General features: G+C 46.0%; 1 protein-coding gene across 3 annotated transcripts in view; it reads left to right on the top strand.

Annotated features, from left to right (window-relative positions):
* Positions 1 to 13,293, top strand: part of LOC103190588 (leucine-rich repeat transmembrane protein FLRT1) — a 46,801-nt gene extending 33,508 nt beyond the window's left edge. For 2 of the 3 annotated variants that reach the window (XM_007911426.2, XM_007911427.2), the window contains 2 exons: positions 144 to 514; positions 10,866 to 13,293. In XM_007911426.2, the coding sequence (XP_007909617.2) occupies positions 10,912 to 12,864 (1,953 nt within the window). In that variant the 5' untranslated portion in view covers positions 144 to 514; positions 10,866 to 10,911 and the 3' untranslated portion in view covers positions 12,865 to 13,293. Of the gene's footprint in view, positions 1 to 143; positions 515 to 5,189; positions 5,300 to 10,865 lie in introns of those variants that run through there. The other variant, XM_007911428.2, reaches the window with a different exon arrangement.
* Positions 13,294 to 22,625: the final 9,332 nt, after the last annotated feature.

The following is a 22,625-nucleotide window of genomic DNA, read 5'->3' as shown; positions in this document are numbered from 1 at the left end:
TGGACACACAACACCCACAGTCCCACCTACTTCACTCTGGAGACTGACTGAGCTCCCGAATAGCAAAACTGTATTCACAATCCTTTCCATCCTCAGTTCCCTTACTCTCTCTCTCTCTCTCTCTGTTGTCTTGTCACACGCAGAATTAGCTCAGTGGCTAGGAAGTAGCTCGCGAGAGAGAACACCGCTGGGGATAAAAAAAAAAGAACTTAAACACAGAAAAGGAAGAGAGGAAGAGAGGAAGAGGGAGACAGCTGCATTTACAAGGCATTTGACATTTTGACGTCTTTGCTTTGAAACTAACAAGGAGAGGGACGATCAGACTGAACTTTCGACACACACCGTGGGATTTGTGAGGGATTCGGCTGCATAAGTGGGAGAATGCAGCCCCGCTGATTTATGCTTGAACTGAGAGGGAAAGGAGTTCAAAGAAGTCGCTAGGTTTCAGCAGCTGAATGTCTATCAAGCGCCTTTCACTTAATCAGATGCAACAAGAGGTGAAGCTGCAACAGAGGTAAGATATTGATGTCACACTACTCTGTTAGCTTCCATTAGCGATTCACGTTTACCAGCTGAATACACTTCATGGAATAGGACGTTTCCAGTGAGTTCAGGAATGAATCTGAATTACCATTAATTGCATTGTTTAATAATAATAGTAATAATAATCCTTGCATTTGATATAGCGTCTCATCACATCTTTGAGATGGCTCAAAGCGCTTCACAGAATAGACTGTAATGTGCAGTGACTATATATTATGTGTGCGAAACACAGGGGCCAATTGCGCGCACAGCAGTGTACCACAAACAGTCGTGGATTGGGTGACCAAATGATTATTATTTTTTTGAAGGGATTATTACCCCCAGAAAAGCCATCGGACAATCGACTAACAAGTGGGTTCCTACTAACTGCCGGTAAACAGAGGCGTGTGTGTGTGTGTCTGTGGAGTGAGGAAACTTGCCTTAGGTTTCGCCCTGCCCCGCCGGGAATCAAACCCAAGCGCTCTCGCTTGTGAGGCGAGTGCTCTAACCACTAAGCTACACGACTCCAAGGAAAAGGTTGTTTCCAGCAAGCTTAGAGGTTGAGTTCAGGAATAAATCTGAACTGGCATTAAGTGCAGTGTTATTTGGAGCAAAGCAGGACAACAAACACATTTCGTAACCGAGACGTTCATCGAAATGGAAATGACAGCTTATAACTTGTACATCTTCCACCCATCACAGCAAATCCGAGAAGAAATGTATCCCTTTTTCAAGGTCATCCTCAGGAAAACAGAAAAAAAAAATTCAAAGGATCTTGAGGATCAGCTTCTAAATGAAAACATACGAGTTCAGCTTCCCTCATTCCCTCACTGATCAGCTTCAATCGTTCTTTTTCGAGGCTGCGCACGTGTGTCCAGCGATCGATAATCCTGGTCTTTTTTTAAAAAAAAAGTAATTGCTCTTTTGTCGTTTCCACGACGTACAATTTACTCCGTATAAAACTATGCTGTTACCGGATGCCGCACTTCAATTGAACGAATCCATTTAGATTCCCAACAATTTGAATTACAGCACTGGTGGGCCACTTGGCCTTTTTTGAGGTGTAGAACGTAAAATTTCCTTGGCGAAATAAGACTAATCCATCCAATTTGCCTTCCACCACCCTGGCAGTCGCTTAACCTGTCGTATCCCCAAACTACATACTGTACTATCCCCAGATATTATTTTCTAGCAGTAATCTACCTCATTTGTTCCTGAAACAAACAACACTCACTACTTCCACCGTCTGTCTTCCCGGAGAACCTGTTCTGCTCCAATAAGTTTACTACTCGCTCACTATTTTTTTAAAAAAAAGTTAAGGAATCTATTTTCTTTTTGGAACAAGAATGAAACATGTCCTGTGTAGTAATCTCTCGTCCTATTCTGCTGCTGTCACACTACGTCCTTCGGATTCCAGTCTATTTCCCAACCCTTTTCATCCCGGTCAGCCTTGCCTTCCTCGCCTCGGCCACCTGTCTCCCAAATCTCTCTACCTCATTTCCACTCTCTCTCTTCCTTTGACGCCTTCTTACAAACCCCCTTTGGAGTCCTGTAGCTTAGCGGTTAGAGCACTCGCCTCGCAAGCGAGAAGACCTGGATTTGATTCAATTTGTGCGCAATTGGCTGACTTTACAGTATATTATGTGAAGCGCTTTGAGACGTCTCAAAGACGCGATAACGCGCTATATCAAATGCAACCATTTATTACTATATTGTTATTTGTTATACTCTATGATTGTGCTTCAAGGTAGCATTCTTTTTACTGCTCAGTGCTCCACATTATATCTGTGATGCACTTTCAGAAGCTCGTCCTGGGTGATAGGCCCTAGACGTTGTCAATTAGAGTCACAATACTGGCAATCAGGAATCCTCCAGGCACAGAATTCTTTAGTTAAACCTGTTCCTCGCAGCTATTTCTGCCTCGTTTCCATAAGAAGCAGAGAAAACGCAGCATGGTAATAACACACGTATTGAAACTTCAGTCTGTCACGTTCTACTGTGGTAAGCCACAAGCTCACAGCAGTGACTCCCAATACAGGGCTCCTGATCTCAGCTTTGCAATGCTGTTGTTAGTGGATGATGAGTAGCCAGGACAGCAACGTGACTAAGGGAGGGAGTGAGTGAGTGAGTGTGTGAGTGTGTGAGAGACTGAGTGAGGGTGTGAGAGACTGAGTGAGGGTGTGAGAGAGGGAGTGATTGAGCGAGTGAGACAGAGTGAGTGTGGGGGGGGGTGGGGGGGAACGAGTGAGTGAGGGAATGAGTCCACCCGAACAGGCAGACGTGACGGACTCTGTGAAACCATCTCATTTTAAGGACGGCACCCCCGGTAATGTAGCACTTCCCGAGTATTGCATTAGAGTGTGGGCCAAAGTCCCCTCCACCAAATATCTCATGTTACCTGAATCTCTCGAATGAACGAACCACTTTGTCGACCATTCCCAGCCCCCAGACCCCACTCCGCGCCCTCCTTTATACGTCCGAACAAACAGCAACTTCTTTCAGACTTGTATTATTCGGCTTCAGACTTTCATTCCTTTCGTTTCCTCGGTGGTTAGAACGCTCGCCTGGCAAGCGAGAGGTCCTGGGTTCGATTCCCGGCTGGGCAGGGCGAAACGTTGGGCAAGTTTCCTTACTCCACTCGCACCTCCTCTGTTTACTTGGCAGTAACTAGGAACCCGGGTGTTAGTCAACTGACGGATCGCATTTCCTGGGTAATATTCCCTTCAACAAGAATAAAATAATAATCTGGTCGCTCAATCCACGACTGTTTGTGGGGACGCTGCTGTGCGCAATTGGCTGCCCACAAAACATACAGTCAATTCGCTTTACGGTGTATCCCGGTGCAGCGCTTTGAGACGTCTCGACGACATGATAAGGCGCTGTATCAAATGCAGGGATTATTATTATTATTATTAAAGGAAAGATTTGAATGGGTTCCCGTAAAAGCCGCTTGCTTTATTGGATGGAAAAGAAGCTGTGCCTCAAAGAGGTCTGAGAAACGTGACTTGTGTTTTCTCAGAATGGTGGTGGGGGGGGGTGGGGGTGGGGGGAGAGGGGCCAGGTCTCGCTTGAACCTAAACTCAGAGAGCGAGTTATTTATGGGCTAGAAAACACGCCATTAAACTAACTGTAAAACAGGCCTGGTTCACAGAGCGCCAGCAGAACTAAGTGAGAACACATGCACTTCTGTTGATTCAGTTAGCGAACAGGCAGCTTTGTGGAGCCTGCTACAAAAATCCGACACCGAGCAACAACTGTAATAACAGTTCGCGGCGAGAGGGCTCCAGGAATGGCCCGACAGACATGTGCTTCCTCAGTACTCAGCCATTCTTCAGTCAGTCTCCCCCCCACCCCCCCTCTCTCTCTCTCTCTCTCTCTCTCTCCTTCCTCCTCTCCCTCCCCCCCCCCCTCTAACCCACAACTTCTTTCACGCAGCTGCAATGAAAAATCCATGACACCAAGAATGGGTCCTCTCTCACTCCCACATTCACTTAATAACACTAATAATAATAATAATCCTTGCATTTGATACGGCGCCTGATCACGCCTTCGACGCGTCTCAAAGCGCTTCGCAGGAAATATTGTAAAGTGTAGTGACTGTGTAGTTTGTGGGCGAAACGCGGCAGCCAATTGCGCACAGCAGTGTCCCACAAACAGCCGTGGATTGAGTGACTGAACTATTATTGTTTATCTTTTGGAGGGATTATTACTCCCGGAAAGCGATCTGCCAATCGACTAATAAGCGGATTCCTACTTACCTTTAGGTAAACAGAGGCGTGTGTGCGTGTGTGTGTGTATGTGCGCGCGTGTGTGTGTGTGCGTGTGTGTGTGTGTGTGTGCGTGTGGAGTAGGGAAACTTGCCTAAGATTTCGTCTTGTTCGGGAAGCGCGAAAGGTAATCTGAGTGCGGGGCTGTGCTGATTGATATAGTGGAACAGTGGCACTTATCTGAAACACTTATCTAAAACAAATTATGCAAAACAACACCTTCAGCTTAACGTGGAATCCAACCGTACCAGAAATGAGCGACAACAGCTGGCTTCTGGATATACCATTCCACTTAGAACCGTTCTGCTTAACCCCCTACTCCACTACCCACCGCCTCCGCCCGGCTGGCTCCGGCCTCCTGTTTGTCCCTTGTCCCCTCCGCTCCACCATCGGTGGCCGTGCTTTCAGCCACTACGTCCCGAAAACCCTGTGACTCTCTCCGCCATGCCCCCTCCCTCCCAGCGTAAAGATCTTCCTTTTTGACTCGTCCCTCCCTCCCTCCCTCCCTCTCTCTCTCTCTCTCTCTCTCTCTCCCCCGGCTTGGGGTCAGACTCCGCCACAGTCAAGCACTCCAGGACGCTACCCCCTCATGAAGGACGCTATATAGATAAATGCAAGTTGTTGCTGTAAGAAGCGACAAGCTGTCTGCGGGTGAAATCTTTGCGCAAGTCCTCTCAATCGGTAGCTTAGCTTCGGCAGGGGGAAAAAAAAAAGTTTGCTTGCTTATTCCCGCTCCCTATCGAGTCCCCCAAGCTCAATTTTGTTATTAGAAGATTTTTGAAAACTTCAGCCAAGCCTATAAATGATTGGCTACCAGAAACTGAAGGTCAATCAAAGGCGCAACAGAGGAAGGCAATGAAATTCCTGGGTCTCTTGTTTCATTGAATTCGCTCTGCCTCAGGGAAGCCTCTGCAGTTCGCGCCCGTAACAGAGGAGTGTTCAATATTCCTGCATCAGAAACGTTGCTGAACCAGAGCTTGCTCGACTGCAAGCTGGAAGGAAGGAGATGGGTAATGGAACCGCGGCTCTTTTGCTTTTGCTCTAAGTGAAAAGTACACAACTATTTTTGGCTGCACTGTTTCGCTGACACTTGGCTGGATTTGTTGGCAGCAGTTTGTGTTTGTGTTGAGGCAACGCTGATATGTTTAGGTAAGAAAACGTCTTGACTTTTGAGTAAACATAGGAAACATGGCTGAACTATGATGTCTTCACACCAGTCCTAGCCAGGCTCCACTGGCTCCCTATCACCCGCACTAAACTCCGTCCCCCCTTCACCCCGGCCCTCGCCAAGCTCCACTGCCTCCCTATCGCCGAACGGATCGATTTCAAGGTCCTCTCGCTCGTTTTCAAATCCCTTCACGCCCTGGCACCTCCCTACCTCTCCAACCTGCTCACCCCCTAACCGCTGCCTCCGCTCGACTAGATCCGGCCTGCTGCTTGCCCCTCGTGCCCTTCGTCCCACCATTGGTGGCCGAGCTATCAGCCAGGACTCCCCGAAACTCTGGCACACTCTTCCTCTATCCCTCCCTCCGCCATGCCCCTTCCTTCCCCATCTTCTGGTCATGCCTGAAGACTTTCCTCTTCGACCGTGCTTATGGTCACCTCTCTTCCCCCTCCCTCAAAAAGCCTTGGTTTTCACCAATGTGCGCCTGATACTTTCCGGAATTAAGTAAGCAGGATGCATCCCTCCAGGGAAAGAGAGAGAGAGATTAGAACGATCTATCTCTGGGATTTCCATCTGTATACTCAGCTTGGTTGGGAAACTCTTAAGTACGATGACGGATTTCCGCGTGTGTCAGACACCTAGGGTTAGGGACATGGAAATTAACTAGGATTAGGATGCCTGGCCCTCAGTATAACGACTGTATTTAAGAATACTTTGTAAAGGAGAAAGAAGTCAACTGTACACTGTGGATTCGGAGGATATTGCAAGGAAAAAAAAAGGCATGAAACTTGTATTCATATTATTCCTATGAGATTTGACCCGACCTTCTAATGTACTGCGATGCTCTCTGAGACATTCACTATATAAAAGGTACTGGCTACCTGCTAGGAAAGCAACACCCTCTTATGCCCCTGGGTTAAGGGGGTATGTAACTGCAATCATATTCTGATTGCTAGCCAGGAATGCCTTCTGAAAAGTGCATGTGTGTGATCTGATCTAACCTGACCTAGGGAAGGGAAAGAGAGCATCCGAGTCCTGTAACTCAGTGGTTAGAGCACTCACCTCGTAAGTGAGAGGACCTGGGTGTGATCTGCAGCCAGGGCAAAAACCTAGGCAAGTTTCCTTACTCCACACGCCTCTGTTTGCCTCAGCAGTGAGTAAAACCTGTTTGTCGATTGGCAGATTGCTTTCCTGGGGGGGTAATAATCTCTTAAAAAAATAATTATTTGGCCACTGAATCCACGAGTGTTGGTGGGATGCCGCTGTGCGCAATTGGCCGCCGCGTTTCACCCACAAAACGCACAGTCAATTTACTTTACAGTATAGTAAAGTGAATTGACTGTGTGTTTTGTGGGCGAAACGTGTCTGTCCCATATTTTGAGGGATTAGCAAATTGCTACACAAGTGACACCGGATATAGTAGATTTCTAATTTATGGTAATCTATGAATGAAATCCAGACCAGACCACATTAGCTTTAAGAGACATATGGAAGTGCTTAAAGACAATATAAGCCTCGTGTCACCTTCAGCTCCTGAGAACACCTGCTAATTATTATTATCTCAAAACATGAGCCTATTCTGTTCCTGGTTCTACTTTACTACAACGATCTCACACTCGCTGGTCAGAAACAATAGGAACAATTTCAGACTGCCAGCCCAGTCCCACAGTCTTTATCAATGATAATAATCCTTGCTTTTGATACAGCGCCTTATCATGTCTTCGAGACGTCTCAAAGCGCTTCACAGGATACGCTGCAAAGTGTAGTCACTGTATATTTTGAGGGCGAAATACGGCAGCCAATCGCGCACAGCAGCGTCCCACAAACAGTCGTGGATTGAGTGACCAAATTCTTATTCGTTTTTTGAAGGGATTATTACCCCCCCGACTAGGAAACGACTAACAACTGGGCTCCTACACACTGCTAGGTAAACAGAGACGTGTGTAGTAAGGAAACTTACCCAAGGTTTCGCTGTGCCCGCCCTGGAATCGAACCCATGTCCACTCGCTTGCGAGCTGAGCGCTCTAACCCCTGAGCTACAAGACTCCACACCCCTCGAGATTTGAGGGGTGATATGATTACGGTCTTTAAGATTCTGAAAGGATTGGATAATGTAGACCACGACAAGCTGTTTTATCTTCTACTGAACAGCAGAACCAGAGGACACGGCCTGCGACTGAAAGTGGGGTAAATTCAGAACAAATCTGCGGAAACACTACTTTTGTGAGCGAGTGGTAAACTTATGGAACAGAACGGGCTCCTGAGCTAGACAGACGAAGGAAGCAGAAAGTGTTGCTTGTTTTTCAATGAGATAGATTTCGGTTAGGACATAATATTTGCGGATAATACAGTATACAGTTCGGGGGCACGACATGTCAAGCGACTGCCAGGATGGTGGAAGGTGAGCTGGATGGTCCTTGATCTTCTTGTGACGAGCAAATTCTAACAAAAAATACAAGCGCAGAGTAAGGAAGGCATTATAAACAATAGGAATCCTGAAAACAAAATCAGCTTCTGTGCTAAACCAGAGACAACGACAAGAAATGTTGGCGGAAAGACGTCCCAGGGCGCTGGACAGTCAGTGGGTTTTGGACCCGAGCTGGGAGCGGGGGGTCGGGAGGGGTGGAGGGCAGCAGTGGCAGCCTTCGACGTAGCTGTGGCGTTGATGCTTTTAATAAGATGGCTCTTGAAGACACGACTATGTGGGGCCGAGCAGGAGGAGCAGCCGCATTTCAAGTCTGTGCACGTGTCGCGGTAAGCAGAGCAATCACACCAGATGCGCCAAACATCATTAGAAATTTATTTTTTCAATCACGGCTGCCTAAATGACGGTAGCAGAGGCCAGGAGCTTGTGCAGCCTTTATTGGCAGCTCACAGCACAGAACGCACTGATGTTCTGTGAAAGGAGGATTCTGTGCTGTGCTCCCCTGAAGCCACGACCACTTAAGCACAGCTCTCCTGAAATCTCGACCGGCTAGACGGATATGCGATTCTGTGAAGAGAAGGGCTTGGAGGGCTCAGCAGGACCTGGAAGGGCAGACCAGTCACTGGGGGCAGGGGATCCTCCCCACTCAGCTCCCGTTAAACCTGCAAAGCCAAAGCCCTCACAGGTAGGGTGGTCCTCGCGGGAAAGCTTGCCAGTCAGCGCTCTTGACGGCAAGTTATGCGGGTTTAGCTGGTTAGACTCCAGCAGTTGCCCCAACGCACACTCTGGGCTCCCCCCGCCAAGCCTTGGCTCTCGCCCAAGGAAACTCTTAAGTAACGGTGATGGGTTTCTGCAAGTGTCGGACACCCGGCTGGCCAAAAATAAATAAAGAGAGGATTTGGAGTGACCAGACTCAAGAGGAAGAAGAAGGTTTGACCCTTGAGGTCAGCGAAAACTACCGACTGCTTTCCACTGGTGATATAACGACCCCATCACCCCATAGTTTAGGGCTAAAATCTGCAGTTCCCGAACCGAGGAGTAATAATAATAATTATTTGGTCACTCAATCCACGACCGTTTGTGGGGACGCTGCCGTGCGCAATCGGCTGCCGCATTTCGCCCACAAAATATACAGCCGATTCACTTTACGGTGTAATCCTGTGAAGCGCTTTGCCACGTCTCGAAGACGTGACAAGGCGCTGTATCAAATGCGAGGATTATTCTTGTTGTTATTATTAAGAGAGAGTAGCTAGGAGGTGTAAAATTGGCTTTTGCGCGTGGCTTTCGCACTGTAAGTTCCCTTTAAGAACCCAGAGGGTAAGCGAGCGCTTGAGAACAGTGAAGGAGAACAGCTGGAAGGCTAAAGGACCCAAAATAAATCGAAAACCTCTTGTCAGATGCATTTGAAACGGGGAGGGAAGATGGTGGCAAGGTGATACCCATGTTAACCTGCTTCCAAGCCCAGGTCCAGTTGAAGAACTTGCAATAATTCTTCATTAGTTATGCTTCTCCTGTTACACTCTCATGCTCTACCCACCCCCCCCCACACCCCACCCCCCGCCGCCGTTACAGAACCCTCCACGCTGTACGCTTACAGACGCCAAGCATGCTGCAACCAAATCCCTTTCTCAGTGGGGGGGCGGGGGGGGAAGCCTCAGGACAATTCACAAACCTGATTTAATAATCTTTGCGTTTGATACAGCGCCTTATCGCGTCCTTGCGATGTCTCAAAGCGCTTCACAGGATATACTGTAAGGTCTAGTGACTGTGCACAGCAGCGTCCCACAAACAGTTCTGGATTGCATGACCAATTTTGGTATTTTTGTAAAGGAATTATTACCCCCAGAAAAGCCATCTGCCAATCGACTAATAAACGGGTTCCTACAAACAGAGGTGTGCGTGCAGAGTAGGAAAACTTGTCCAGTGTTTCGCCCCGCCCAGGAATCAAACCCAGGTCCTCTCGCTTATTACCCCCGGAAAAGCGATCTGCTAATTGACTGACATTGTGGGACATTGCTGTGCGCAATTGGCTGCCGCGTTCGCCCACAAATATACAGTCAATTCACTTTACAGTGTGTTCTGTAAAGCGCTTTGGGACGTCCTCCCGACGTGAAAAGCGCTATATCAAATGCAAGGATTATTATTATTATTATTATTATAACTGGGTTCCAATTCACTGAGGTAAACAGAGGTGTGTGTGTGTATGGAATAAGGAAACTTGCCTATGGTTTCACCCAGGAATCAAAACTTTCATCTTGTATAGCTTAGTACTACGCTGCCCCTGTCCACTGAGCCATCTTCGCAGATGTACCTTTAAGGCAAGATAGATTAAATAGATTCTGTAAAATGGAAACCGTGTTCAAATTTCCAGGCCTTTTCAACTCAGGCCCTGTAACAGAAGTGGATGTCAGTGAGGCACGTATTAGAAAGTGTGTCAGAGAGTGAAATGCCTGGAAGCATCTGAGCTGAAGGAAAGCGTGGATTTGAAAGCGAAAATAAATTTCTAATCGGTTGGGGCCTGCGTGAAGTTGTTGTGCCATTTACACACTGCACGCAGAACATCCTGAGATGCAGTGCTCCCCATTGCAGAGTCAGACCTTCTTCTTCGACCTATGGTCACCTCCCCCACTCCCTCCCCCCGGCTTGGGGTCCTGCTCAGCCACTGTCAAGCACTCTGTGGCGCTACCCTCGGTGAGGGGTTGCTGTGTAAATGCAAGTTGTTGTTGTTGTCCATCTACCGCTGCCAGAGACTGAAGTGAGCGCCCTTGATGTTAGACGTCACAGAGAGGTTATGAAGAAGGGAAAAGCAAATAATAATAATAATAATAATAATAAACCTTGCATTTGATACAGCGCCTTAGCACATCTTCGAGACGTCTCAAAGCGCTTCGCAAGACTAAAACCGCAAATTGAATCGACGGTATATTTTTGTGGGCGAAACGGGTTCGCTGACGTACGATTTGTATTTATTTCCCCCCCCCCCCAGCAGATTGAACTGAGCGAAGGAAGAAGTAGAAGCGATCGACGGACGAATGCAGTTGCACACCATGGGTTCTGAAGGCAGCCTGCTGCTGCTGGCCGTGATACCAGTGCTGCTGATGCCAAGCGTCCTCGCCAGCTGTCCCTCGATGTGTCGATGTGACAATGGGTTTGTCTACTGCAACGACCGGGGCTTGATGTCCATTCCCCCCAAGATCCCCGAGGACTCCACGACGCTCTTCCTCCAGAACAACAGGATCAATAACATCGGGATTCCCGTGCAGCTGAAACACCTCCTGAGCATAGAGGTGATCTACCTGTATCAAAACACGTTGGATGAGTTCCCCGTCAACCTGCCCAAATCTCTGAGAGAACTTCACCTCCAGGACAACAACATCAGGGCTGTCACCAGAGATGCGCTCTCGAGGATTCCGCTGTTGGAGAAGTTGCATCTGGACGATAACTCTGTTTCCACGGTTAGCATTGAGGAAGACGCTTTTGCCGACAGTAAACACCTCCGATTGCTCTTTCTCTCCAGGAACCATCTCAGTAGCATCCCCAGCAAGCTCCCCACGACCCTGGAGGAGTTGCGGCTGGATGACAACCGCATTGCCACCATTCCCCAGTACGCCTTCAAGGGCTTGGTGAACCTGCGGCGCTTAATCCTGGATGGCAACCTGTTAGCCAACCAAAGGATAGCCGACGAGACCTTTAGCCGACTGCAGAACCTGAGCGAGCTCTCGCTGGTCAGGAACTCTTTGGTCTTCCCACCGCCGAATCTGCCCGGTTCGAACCTGCAGAAGCTCCACCTGCAAGACAACCTCATCAGCTACATCCGGCCAAATGCCTTTGCAAAAATGCGACAACTCCAACGTTTGGACATGTCCAACAATAACCTCACGTCTTTGCCCAAAGGAGTCTTTGATGACCTGGAGAGCTTAAGTCAGCTCTTCTTACGGAATAACCCCTGGCACTGTGGCTGCAGAATGATGTGGCTTAGGGACTGGATGAGAACGACTGCGTTTCATGTCAACGTGCGAGGGCTGATGTGCCAAGGGCCAGATAAAGTCCGAGGAATGGCCATCAAAGACATCAACGCAGAGATGGACGAGTGTTTCAAAATCACTTTGCAAGGCAGCGATGCGTTGGTGAAAACGACCCCAATCGTGCACACATTGTCGGCCACTCAAGGACTGCAGTTCACGTACAGACCAAGGCAGCCGAACTTCAAGCCTCCAGGTTTGGGAGCAGACAATCTGCTGCCGGGCGGGGGGTCAACCTCCAAGTCGTTGGTGATCAAAGTGGTGCCCTTGACCGCTGACAGCATCCGTATCACATGGAGAACCAAGCTACCAGTCACCTCCTACAGGCTCAGCTGGTTGAGGTTAGGCCACAGCCCCTCGGTGGGCTCCATCACTGAAACGCTGGTACAGGGAGACAGGAATGAGTACCTGCTCACAGCCCTTGAGCCCAAGTCAAGCTACATCATATGTTTGGTCACGATGGAGACCGCGAATATCTACACGCACGACGAGACTCCAGTCTGCACGAAAGCCGAGACGGGCGATCTGTACAGTCCCACCACAACGTTAAACAGGGAGCAGGAGGAATCGGACCAAGCTAGTCTTCCGCTGGCCGGTATAATAGGGGGCGCAGCAGCCTTGGTCTTCCTCATCGTCGCCCTCGCCGCCTTCTGCTGCTACGTCAACAACAACAGGAGCGTGTTTTCCCAGGACCAGGCGTACAGCAGAGGTTGCAGGAAGAAGGACGATTACGCGGAAGCAGGGACAAAGAAAGATAACTCCATTTTAGAGATCCGAGGGGGTGGCTTTCAGATGATTCCCCTCAACAATCAGCAACAGCGGCCAAAGGAGGACTACATAATACACACCATATTCCCATCGAACGGGACCCATCTTTACAAGAGCCCCCACAGTACGGCACTCAGTACTAACCGCGGTTACAGAGACGGTGGGATACCAGACGCGGAATATTCTTACACGTGATGGGAGAGATTCCCAATCCCGCCCCCCAATATCCACTGCACTGCAAACCAAACTACAGAACAAAAAAAAATGTTTAGGGATTAAAAAAACACACACAAAGTACCAGCAGACGACGATGCTGGGAACCATATTTTGTACATTTGTCACATAATTTATATTTAATACACTTAAGTGAATATTAAGGGGGAAAAAAAAACGCTGGACAATTAGAAAGAAAAAACACAGCTACCTAATTGTGAACGAGCCACATTTTTTTTCCTGCATTTTAGATAGAATTGGGACAGAGTAATGAGGCAATATAACGACCCCAAACTCCTTTAGAGTCTGACATAAAAGCATCCTTCATACTTTATTGTAACACGTCTCATGCTTGAGAAAGACTGAAGGAATATCAAAGGGTCACCTGAAGCAAACCAATTGGCTGCCGCGTTTCGCCCACAAAATATACAGTCAATTCACTTTACAGTATATTCCGTGAAGCGCTTTGAGACGTCTTGAAGACGTGATAAGGCGCTATATCAAATGCAAGGATTATTATTATTATTTTTTTTATCATTTACACCCCACAGATGTCTCCCTTTACCTTTCAGATACAATGAGGGCGAAAATATATTTTTCCAAAGAAACAAAAAGGTCCCTCTTTTCATACAGCTTTGATGATTTTCCTTCCTGTCTTTTTAGCAGATTCATTTGCCCGGTTGACGTATGCTTTCCCTTCTGTACATGATTAGAAAAACGGGGACAATTCAGATGTTTTGTTTGCTCTCTTCATTAACTGGAACAATGGAGACTTTCACAGCTATTTCTAAATCTTTGCTGAAAAGGGATCCTCGGGGTTTATTTTGCGGTGCGATTTGGGACGTGATGAGTGTCAAACATGGTGGCAGAATATCCATCGTTTGCACGGCTATTTGAATGTTTCGAAGGATATTGAGTACCAATTCACTTTACAGTATATTCTGTGAAGCTCTTCTGAGACGTCTCACTCCAAGACTGTGTGTGGGACGCTGCTGTGCGCAATTGACTGCCGCGTTTCGCCCACAAAATACACAGTCACTGTTGTTATTATCATGAGCTCTGCTATGTGCGTCACTTCACTACTTGATTTCACCCACGTGAGTCTCCCCAAGTGACAGCAACAAGCTTTTTTTTTCCGCAAAAAAACGCATATTAATTTCTACATCAAAAATAATTATTACGTGAATAATACTAATTATGCCTCAACTCCAGGTTGATATGATACAAGGTATGGGTGCTATTAAGTTATACTTTTCGCAGAAAAGCTCCGAAATAGTGTGAAATAAGTGAAGCAAAACAAAGAAGGGAATCCTCAAACATATTTTCCCCGCAATTTTGTTCCTAATTGCTTTTCCTTTCAAGGCTCCCTTCACTCCCTGGAAAGATAAGCAGATGGTTGTACTGTATGGGCAGCAAGCAGCTCAGTGGTGAGTGTTGTCGCAGGATAGACGACCCGGGTTCGATTCCCGACTGGGCAGGGCAAAACGTGGGGCAAGTTTCCTTACCCCACACATACGCCTCTGTGTGTCAAACCTGGGTGTTTGTCGATTGGCTGTTCGCTTTTCCGGGGGTAAAATAAGCCCTTCGAAAAAAAAAAATTCAATAATAACGATAATTTGGTCACTCAATCCACGACTGTTTGTGGGACACTACTGGGTGCATTTCGCCCACAAAATATACAGTCACTACACTTTACAGTATATCCTGCGAAGCGCTTTGAGACATGATAAGGCGCTGTATCAAATGCAAGGATTTTTATTATTATTACTATTGTTATGAAGCATCCCTTCCTTTTCATCATTGCTGTAAACACTGCACTTTCCAAAAGGAAATTGGAGAGAAACCAAAGATAACTGCACTTCCATTTCTTTAGTCAGAATGTCATACAATCATTTACCACAATAAGTGCTGTGGGCAATTAACAAGACTGTTATTTAGTCCCTGCCATTCACAGGGCAAGGAAAAGAACAACATCCCCTTGTCTCCTTGGTGTAAAGTAAATTAAGTTTCTATCTATCTGAATGTAATGCTCAATCTGGCCAATAACACCATGAGCCAGTCATGGCAGTGGACAGAACAAAGTTGTGTTCACGACAAAATTTCGCCCACGTTCATACCAACATTTCGCCCACAGCACATACAGTCAGTTCACAGTCTATTCTGTGAAGCTCTTTGAGACGTCTCAAAGACGTGATAAGGCACTATGACAAACCAAGGATCATTATTGTTATTATATTATTAAAATCATCAATTTCAAATCTAAAATACAACGCTATTCCGTTCCCCCCTTCGCAAAATTTCTCCTCCAATGATTAAGATGGGTGCTGTGAACTAAACATTGCGGGTTTACATTTGCGAGTAACATCCTGATGTGATAAAAATGCAAGTCTTTTTCTCTCTCTCTCTCTCTCTTTCTTTATACAAGTGTTGTCTTTCCCCCCCCGCATGAGAAAATCTGTTGAAATTTGGGAATGGAAGATAAGGAAGAAGTTAGACTGGGAGCCAAACATTGCGAGTGGCGGTGTACTTGTTTCAAGTAACTCAGGAGGGAGAGTGCTGACGTTTCAGAGATTTCACAACTTAAGCTACACTGAAGCTTGGCACTTGTGATATAAGAGGAATAATTTACTTCAGAGACACTCGATTGAGAGAAGTTTAATTGGTTTAAACAACAACTTGCATTTATATCGTGCCCTTCAAGCAAGATCGAGTGTCAGGGCTGCACAGTGGCGGGGTTAGAGGCAAGCAAGGCACAAGGGGGAGGTGACCATAGGTGCGGTCACAGAGGTAAGTCTTCAAGTGGGATTTAAAGATAAAGAGGGGGGCAAGGCGGAGGGATTGAAGCAGGTACTTCCAGAGTTTAAGAGCGTAGTGCGTAGTGGGTGAAGACATGGCCACCGATTGTGGTGCGGAGGGATCGAGGGATGAGTGAAGGGGGTATCGAGTAGGTCAGAGAGATAGAGAAGTGCTAAAACATCGTTCCTTTTTTTTTTTTTGTCTGTTCGGCATTGCGTTGTTTAGGGTTGGCTTGCTGTGTTTTTGGCCAAGATAATTCTAAAACAGAACTGAGGATATTCAGAAGTCGAAGAACCAAAGTGCATTGTGAAGCCCTTCGGCCTCTCTATGTAGGTGCCTTGAAATTTCAATGTTGAGTGTGTGTTCCAACTGTAAAATGTTGACTTTCTTTCTCGTCCATACAGAATGTGACAATTTCCTTGTTCTCTTCAAAATAAAGATAAAACTGTTTGCTGGTTGGTCATTCTTACACGGGAGTTATTTAGGAAACGGCTTGATGCTGCAAAGTGAAGACAGTTGGGTGGGTATTCTAGATGGATGACCTCATAAATAACAATAAATAAATAAATTTGGTCACTCAATCCACGACTGTTTGTGGGACACTGCTGTGCGCAATTGGCTGCCGAGTTTCGCCCACAGAATACACAGGCACAACATCCTACAGTACATCCAGTAAAGCGCTTTGAAACATCTCAACGGCCTAATAGGGCGCTATATCAAATACAACGATTATTATTATTATGATGAGCTTCATTTCACTACTTGGTTTCACCCAAGTGAGTCTTCCCAGTTGACAACAAGAAGCTTTTTTCCACAATAAAACGCGGCTGAAAGGACTTCTTGTTGCTCAGGACCCATCTTGAAGGCTGGAGTGTGGAACTCACTTGCCATAGAGGTCAGTCATATGAAATATTACTAGAAGGTAGGAAACAGGTGAATATTCCTTTATTTATAATCTCTCAAATGATTCTTTTCCCAGAGCAGAGAGTACTCTAAGAGCAAAGCCTAACCCAGAGCTTGATTCTCAGAACAAGCCCCAGTCATCGCTTTAAATGAGAATGCAGAGATTTGGCTTTTCTTCTTCTATTATTGTGAGTGAATCAGAGATTCCTGCTTCTGTTCAATTAGATTCACGCTCCAGCGCATTTAGATTAGCAGCTTCTTTACATTTAGATAAAAGGCTGCACCTCGTTCTATCGGGGAAAGGGGAGTGGGGGATGGGGGGAGTAATGAAGCGAGGCAAATCAGAGATATTAAATTTCAGGCACAATGCCTCACAAAAAAAAGAGCATTTAATGATTCATCTGAAGAACAAGGCTTGCTGTGTGATTATTTGCATACCCTCATCCTGTGGAGTCCTGTAGCTCAGTCCTAAGAGAACTCGCCTCGCAAGCGAGAGACCTGGGTTTGATTCCCGGCGGGGCGAAACGTTGGGCAAGTTTACTTACTTACTCCACATGCCTCTGTTTACCTAGCAGTCAACATGAACCCGGTTGTTAGTCGATGGCCTCAGCCTCTCAGCCCCTAGGCTCTGGAACTCCATCCCCCAGTGCCTTCGACTTGCTTCCTCCCTTTCCTCCTTCAAGGACTTTCTCTTTGACTGTGCCTTCAGCTCCCCTCTCGACTCTCTACCCCCCTCCTCGCTCCCTCCCTTCCCTCCCCTCACCCTGACCATTTCCCCCCAATGCTCGGGTCCCGACCCAACTGTTCAGCGCCTTGGGACGTCCTCCCGAAGTGAAAGGCGCTCTATAAATGGAATCTTGTTGTTGTTGTTGTTGATTGGCGGATCGCTTTTCCTGGGATAATAATTCCTTCCAAAAAAAATGGGTCACTCACTCTACGGCTGTTTGTGCAACGCTGCAGTGCGTAAATTGGCGGCCGCCTTTTGTGCACAAAAACATAAAGTCAGTTCACTTTACGGTATATTCTGCGAAGTGCTTTGAGACGTCTCGAAGACGTGATAAGGCGCGATATCAAACGCGAGGATTATTATTATTATTATTTACAAAAATTGGTACGTGCAGACGAGCTGCGGGGTTCATGATCAAATGTGATTTCAAAATGTAATATCTGGTTAAGACTCCAGCAGTTAACCCCGACGGACACTCTGGGCTCCCCCCCAAGCCTTGGCTCTTGCCAACCTGTGCCTAATACTCTCTGGAATTAGGTAAACAGGACGCGTCCCTCCAGGGAGAGAGAGAGAGAGAGAGAGAGAGAGAGAGAGACGCATTCCATTCCGACAATTTATCTCTGGGATTTTCATGGGTAGTTGGAATGCAGGGAATTCTCAGCACCTGGTTGGCTTTTTTGCTGCCAAACAGGTAACGTGACAGGAGTGGGACCGAATTCTACCCGAGAGTGAAGCATCTCTCGGACAACAACAACAACAAGATTACATTTGTACACGTCGGGAAGACTTTCCCAAGGCGCTGGAACGTCTGAGAACATTTCTAACATCTCTAACCACTATGCTGCAAGACTGACAATGTCTGAGAACACAGAGCAAATAAGATAAGGGCTCTTATTAGCAGAGGACTGTGGATTATGTTCGGCCTCATTCAGTGTGGCACAGAAGTGCAACTTAAAGAGGGGAGAGATGAAAAGCTGCACTTTTATAATGTCTTCTTGACCAAAAACATCTCAAAGCAATTTACTGTCAGGCCTCGTCTCTCTCTCTCTACCTCATGTATTTTTAATTTGATCTGTTAAGCTGCTTGCATTCCGGCAATTGTCCAATATTGCCTCTGTAATATTTATGCAAACACGATTTGAGAATTTTAACAAGCCGCTGAACATACACCAGCTCACTTTAAGCATTCGTATCCATATGTAAAATTAATTCTTATTATTAATGTATGTAGAATGACATACGGAAGCATAGTAACAGTGAGCAATCAGGCACCAATACAGAAGCCCTCATAGGTAAAGTAGTTGTTTTCAATAATAACAATAATAATGCTTGCATATTATTATTTTTTAATTTATTTTTGAAGGGATTATTACCCCCAGAAAAGTGATCCACCAATCGACTAACAACCGGGTTCCTACTTACTGCTAGGTAAACATGTGTGTTATGGCGTGTGTGTGTGTGTGTGTGTGTGTGTGTGTGTGTGGAGTAAGAAAACCTGCCCAACAGGTCGCCCTGCCTGCGAACCAAACTCAGGTCCTCTCGCTTGCGAGGGGCGAGTGCTCTAACCACTACGCTACAAGACTCCAGTATCGCAATGGATGCATCCAGCAATTACACCGTAAGGGAAGCTCATACGCAATAGTACGTTCATGCACAAGGCATTTCTGAGAAAGTGGGTGCAACGCACGATATAATAATCAAAAGCTGAGAGCTAATTTGGGAGTATGAAGCACCAGAAATTCTCAAAATACTTTCAGTCACTTGAAACCTTGCCCAGCCGTCACCACCACTTTAGGCCAAGATTAATGAAGGGACAAAGAACTCATTGTGATTTTTAAAAAAATGTTAAATCACCTTTCAAGAACATTAAAGCTTCAGTGATCATACACATCTGGTTAATCTTCAACAATTAATAGCAAGTCAGCATAGGGAGCCCTTTATCAAACATTTTAGTTAGGAAATTAGAGAGAAAAACACCAGAAGGGAACCCAATACAGAACAATCAATCACCCGCCACACGTGCGGTTGAGACACATGGAAGAAAANCCCAAACAATGCTGAGAATGAAAATGTGACGGTCAACGTGATGGCCATCACCAGCAATGGAAACATAGAACCAGGAGGAGGCCATTCAGCCCCTTGAGCTTGTTCCGCCATTCTATAAGATCACGGCTGATCAGTACCTCAACTCCAATTACCGGCCCTACAGAGAGCAGTCAGGCACCAACACAAATAATACAAAAGCCCATATAAGAACTGTAGTTGTTTTCAATAATAATAACCCTTCCATTTGATATAGCACCTTATCAGGTCTAGAGCATGTTATTAAAGCATATTAGAGTGATATTATTTCACATGTGGAATTTCCACTGCTGTCGATGTCCCTGTCCACAGCCTCGTGAAAATGGATGATCTCAAAGCCACTCATTTGAACATCTACCTGAACAAGCTTCATCGACTTAACTGAACTTTTAAAGGAAAAGGGGTTTGAGACACCAAGAGAAATACAGCGGGATTTACTGTTACAAGGATTAGGAATGAAGAGACAGCTGCACTGAATGAGCTAAAACCAGCTCCGGCTCAATAAGTCAAAGGGCCTCCTTCAATTCTGTAATTCCTATGATTCGATCGACCCAGTTTCCTAAGCAGGGTGCGTCCCTCCAAGGAGAGAACGCTCATTCATTCCAGAATTCCTATTTTCTGCAAGATGAACGGAGGCGTGTGCGTGTGGAGTAAGGAAACTTGCCCAACGTTTCGCCCTGCCCAGGAATCAAACCCGGGTCCTCTCGCTTGCGAGGCGAGTGGTCTAACCACTACACTACAGGACTCCATGATTGCTACTCATATAGCATTTATATGGCGTCTTTCGAGTAAAATAATTGTCCGTAAGTGTTTTACAAATTAAAATTGATGAATAACTTGTGATCTCAACAACTACAATGGATTGAAATTGGGAGGACAGAACCATGGACAGGGCAGGAGTAATGAAAATCTTTTTATAAAACCTAACAGCACCTCCAGCAGACTGTCAGTAGTACTTCAACTAAATGATAATATAATAGCAATCCTTGCATCCTTGAGTCGTCTCAAAGCACTTCACAGGATACTCTGTAAAGTGGAGTGATTGTATATTTTGTGGGTGAAACACAGCAGAAAATTGGGCACAGCGACATGCCAGACGTGGATTGAGCGACTACATTTTTTAAAAAGGGATTATTACTCCCGGAAAGAGATCTGCCAATCAACTAACAACTGGGTTCCCTGATTACTGCTCGGTAAACAGAGGCGTGCGGAGTAAGGAAACTTGCTTAAGGTTTCGCCCCGCCTGGGAATCAAACCCCGATCCTCTCGCTTGCGAGGCGAGTGCTCTAACCAATACACTACGGGACTCGACAATGTAAAACGCATTTTTCTCACATTGTGATCAGGATTTACATTTGCGGATGTTTGAAATCCTACGCCCTACGAGCCGTTCTAAGACGTTTAAAAGACTGCAACGACAATGTAAAAGTGTACAAGGAAGAGCGGGGAATTAGGATTAGAGAATTTAGCTGCAGTGGACGAGCCAGCTCTACTTAGGCTCAATGGGCAAACAGTCTCCTCTGCACCGTTATCTGTTCTGCTATAAACCTTTGTGACAATTTTTGAAACTCCATCCCACAGTCCCTTCACCTCACTCCCTCCCTTTCCTCCTTCAAGGCCCTCCTCTTTGCTCGTGCTTTCAGTCACTCTCCCACCCTCCCTGCCCTCCAAACCTCCTGACCCACCTACAAGCTCGGATCCAAATACCTGACAGTCCAGCACCTTTGGACGTCCTCCTGACGAGAAAGGCGCTGTATAAATGTCATGTGTTTCTGTTGCTGTTATTTAATACTGTGCAGAAATACCACAAATTCACTTTGGATAGTAAATCACAATAAGTCACTGTTGAAGGTCAGAGTGTTTTGTGAATGGCAATGCAGGTTGTATCTCCGGTCTGATCTGAGGTAAGTAATCTCAACCAGGTTAACAGTACTGGTGGGGCAATTAGGCTCAGGACTAATGAGGTTAACGTTATTTGCAAAATACAGCCCCCGATAGTTCACAAGCAAATAGACAAAATCTCTTCTCCCCGCTCTGACCTATAATCTTCCTGATAAATAATTAATTATGCCATTATCTGGTGCACAATCTAATTAACAAAACACATGAAAAATTCATTTGTACCAGCGCATGGCAAGAGAGAAAAGACGAGATTGAATAGAGATTTGTTTTAGCCATCCTGTATTTTGCTCTAAAAAAAAGTATTCAGTGGAACATTTCTTAGTGTTAAGTCAAGATTCCCAGCACCTGTCAATCCACAAATACAGAAACGGGCCACAATATTGCTCACAAAATCAACATTATATATATATACACACACACATTCACAATGTACATATCATTCTCCAAACATCACAGCCTTTATGAAACACTCTTGCCACATTTCTATTTGTTATCTGGTCGACATTTAAAAAAACATTCCAGAGAGTTGTTACGGTCTGGAACGCACTGCCTGGAAACAGATTCAATAACGACTTTCAAAGGGAATTAGATAAGTACTTGAAAAGGAAAAACTTACGGGGATAGGTGGAAAGAAAGAGCGGGGGAGTGGGACTGATTGGGTAGCTCTTCCAAAGAGCCGCGTACAGGCACGATGGCTTGAATGGCCTCCTTCGGTGCTGTAAGATTCTATGGATTCTATGAGGGTAATGTGAAGGACTGTGTATCTCAGTGGTACATAGAGTGGTTTGTTGAATGAGGGAAAGTTACTACAGATGTAGTTTTGCCACCGTACTGACCTGCGTTGACAATGGCATCAATTTCCAGTTTGGTGATGTCCCCCTGAAAGAGCGAGACCTTCCCATTCAGAATATCGTCCTTCTTGTACTTGGACTCTGGGTTTTTAAGCTTTTCCACTGGGAAACAAAATGGGAGCAAGTTAAAGAGAGGGGGAGACAACCACATAAATTGTGACTGGGCTTTCAACCACTTTTTCAGCAATGATTATGGCTATAAATGTCATGTTCACAGATTACCAACCTCCTATATCTGGCACTGAAGCTTGGCAGTGTGTCCTGGCAGACCATCTAATTATTGGATTGGGATATCATATTTTCAAGGATCGTCAACAATCAAAATCCCAACCGTCTTAATTAGAAATTTGGACTCAAAATCGTTGTGCCTGTTAATTGAGACAGATTTCACCAATTATAATAATAATAATCCTTGTATTTGATATAGGGCCTTATTGCGACGTCTAAAAGCGCTTCACGGAATCTCCCACAGAGATTAATTT

This window comes from Callorhinchus milii, unplaced genomic scaffold (assembly GCF_018977255.1).
Source record: "Callorhinchus milii isolate IMCB2004 unplaced genomic scaffold, IMCB_Cmil_1.0 Scaffold37, whole genome shotgun sequence".
NCBI classification, from domain to species: domain Eukaryota; kingdom Metazoa; phylum Chordata; class Chondrichthyes; order Chimaeriformes; family Callorhinchidae; genus Callorhinchus; species Callorhinchus milii.
This window is presented reverse-complemented; position numbering and strand designations above follow the sequence as displayed.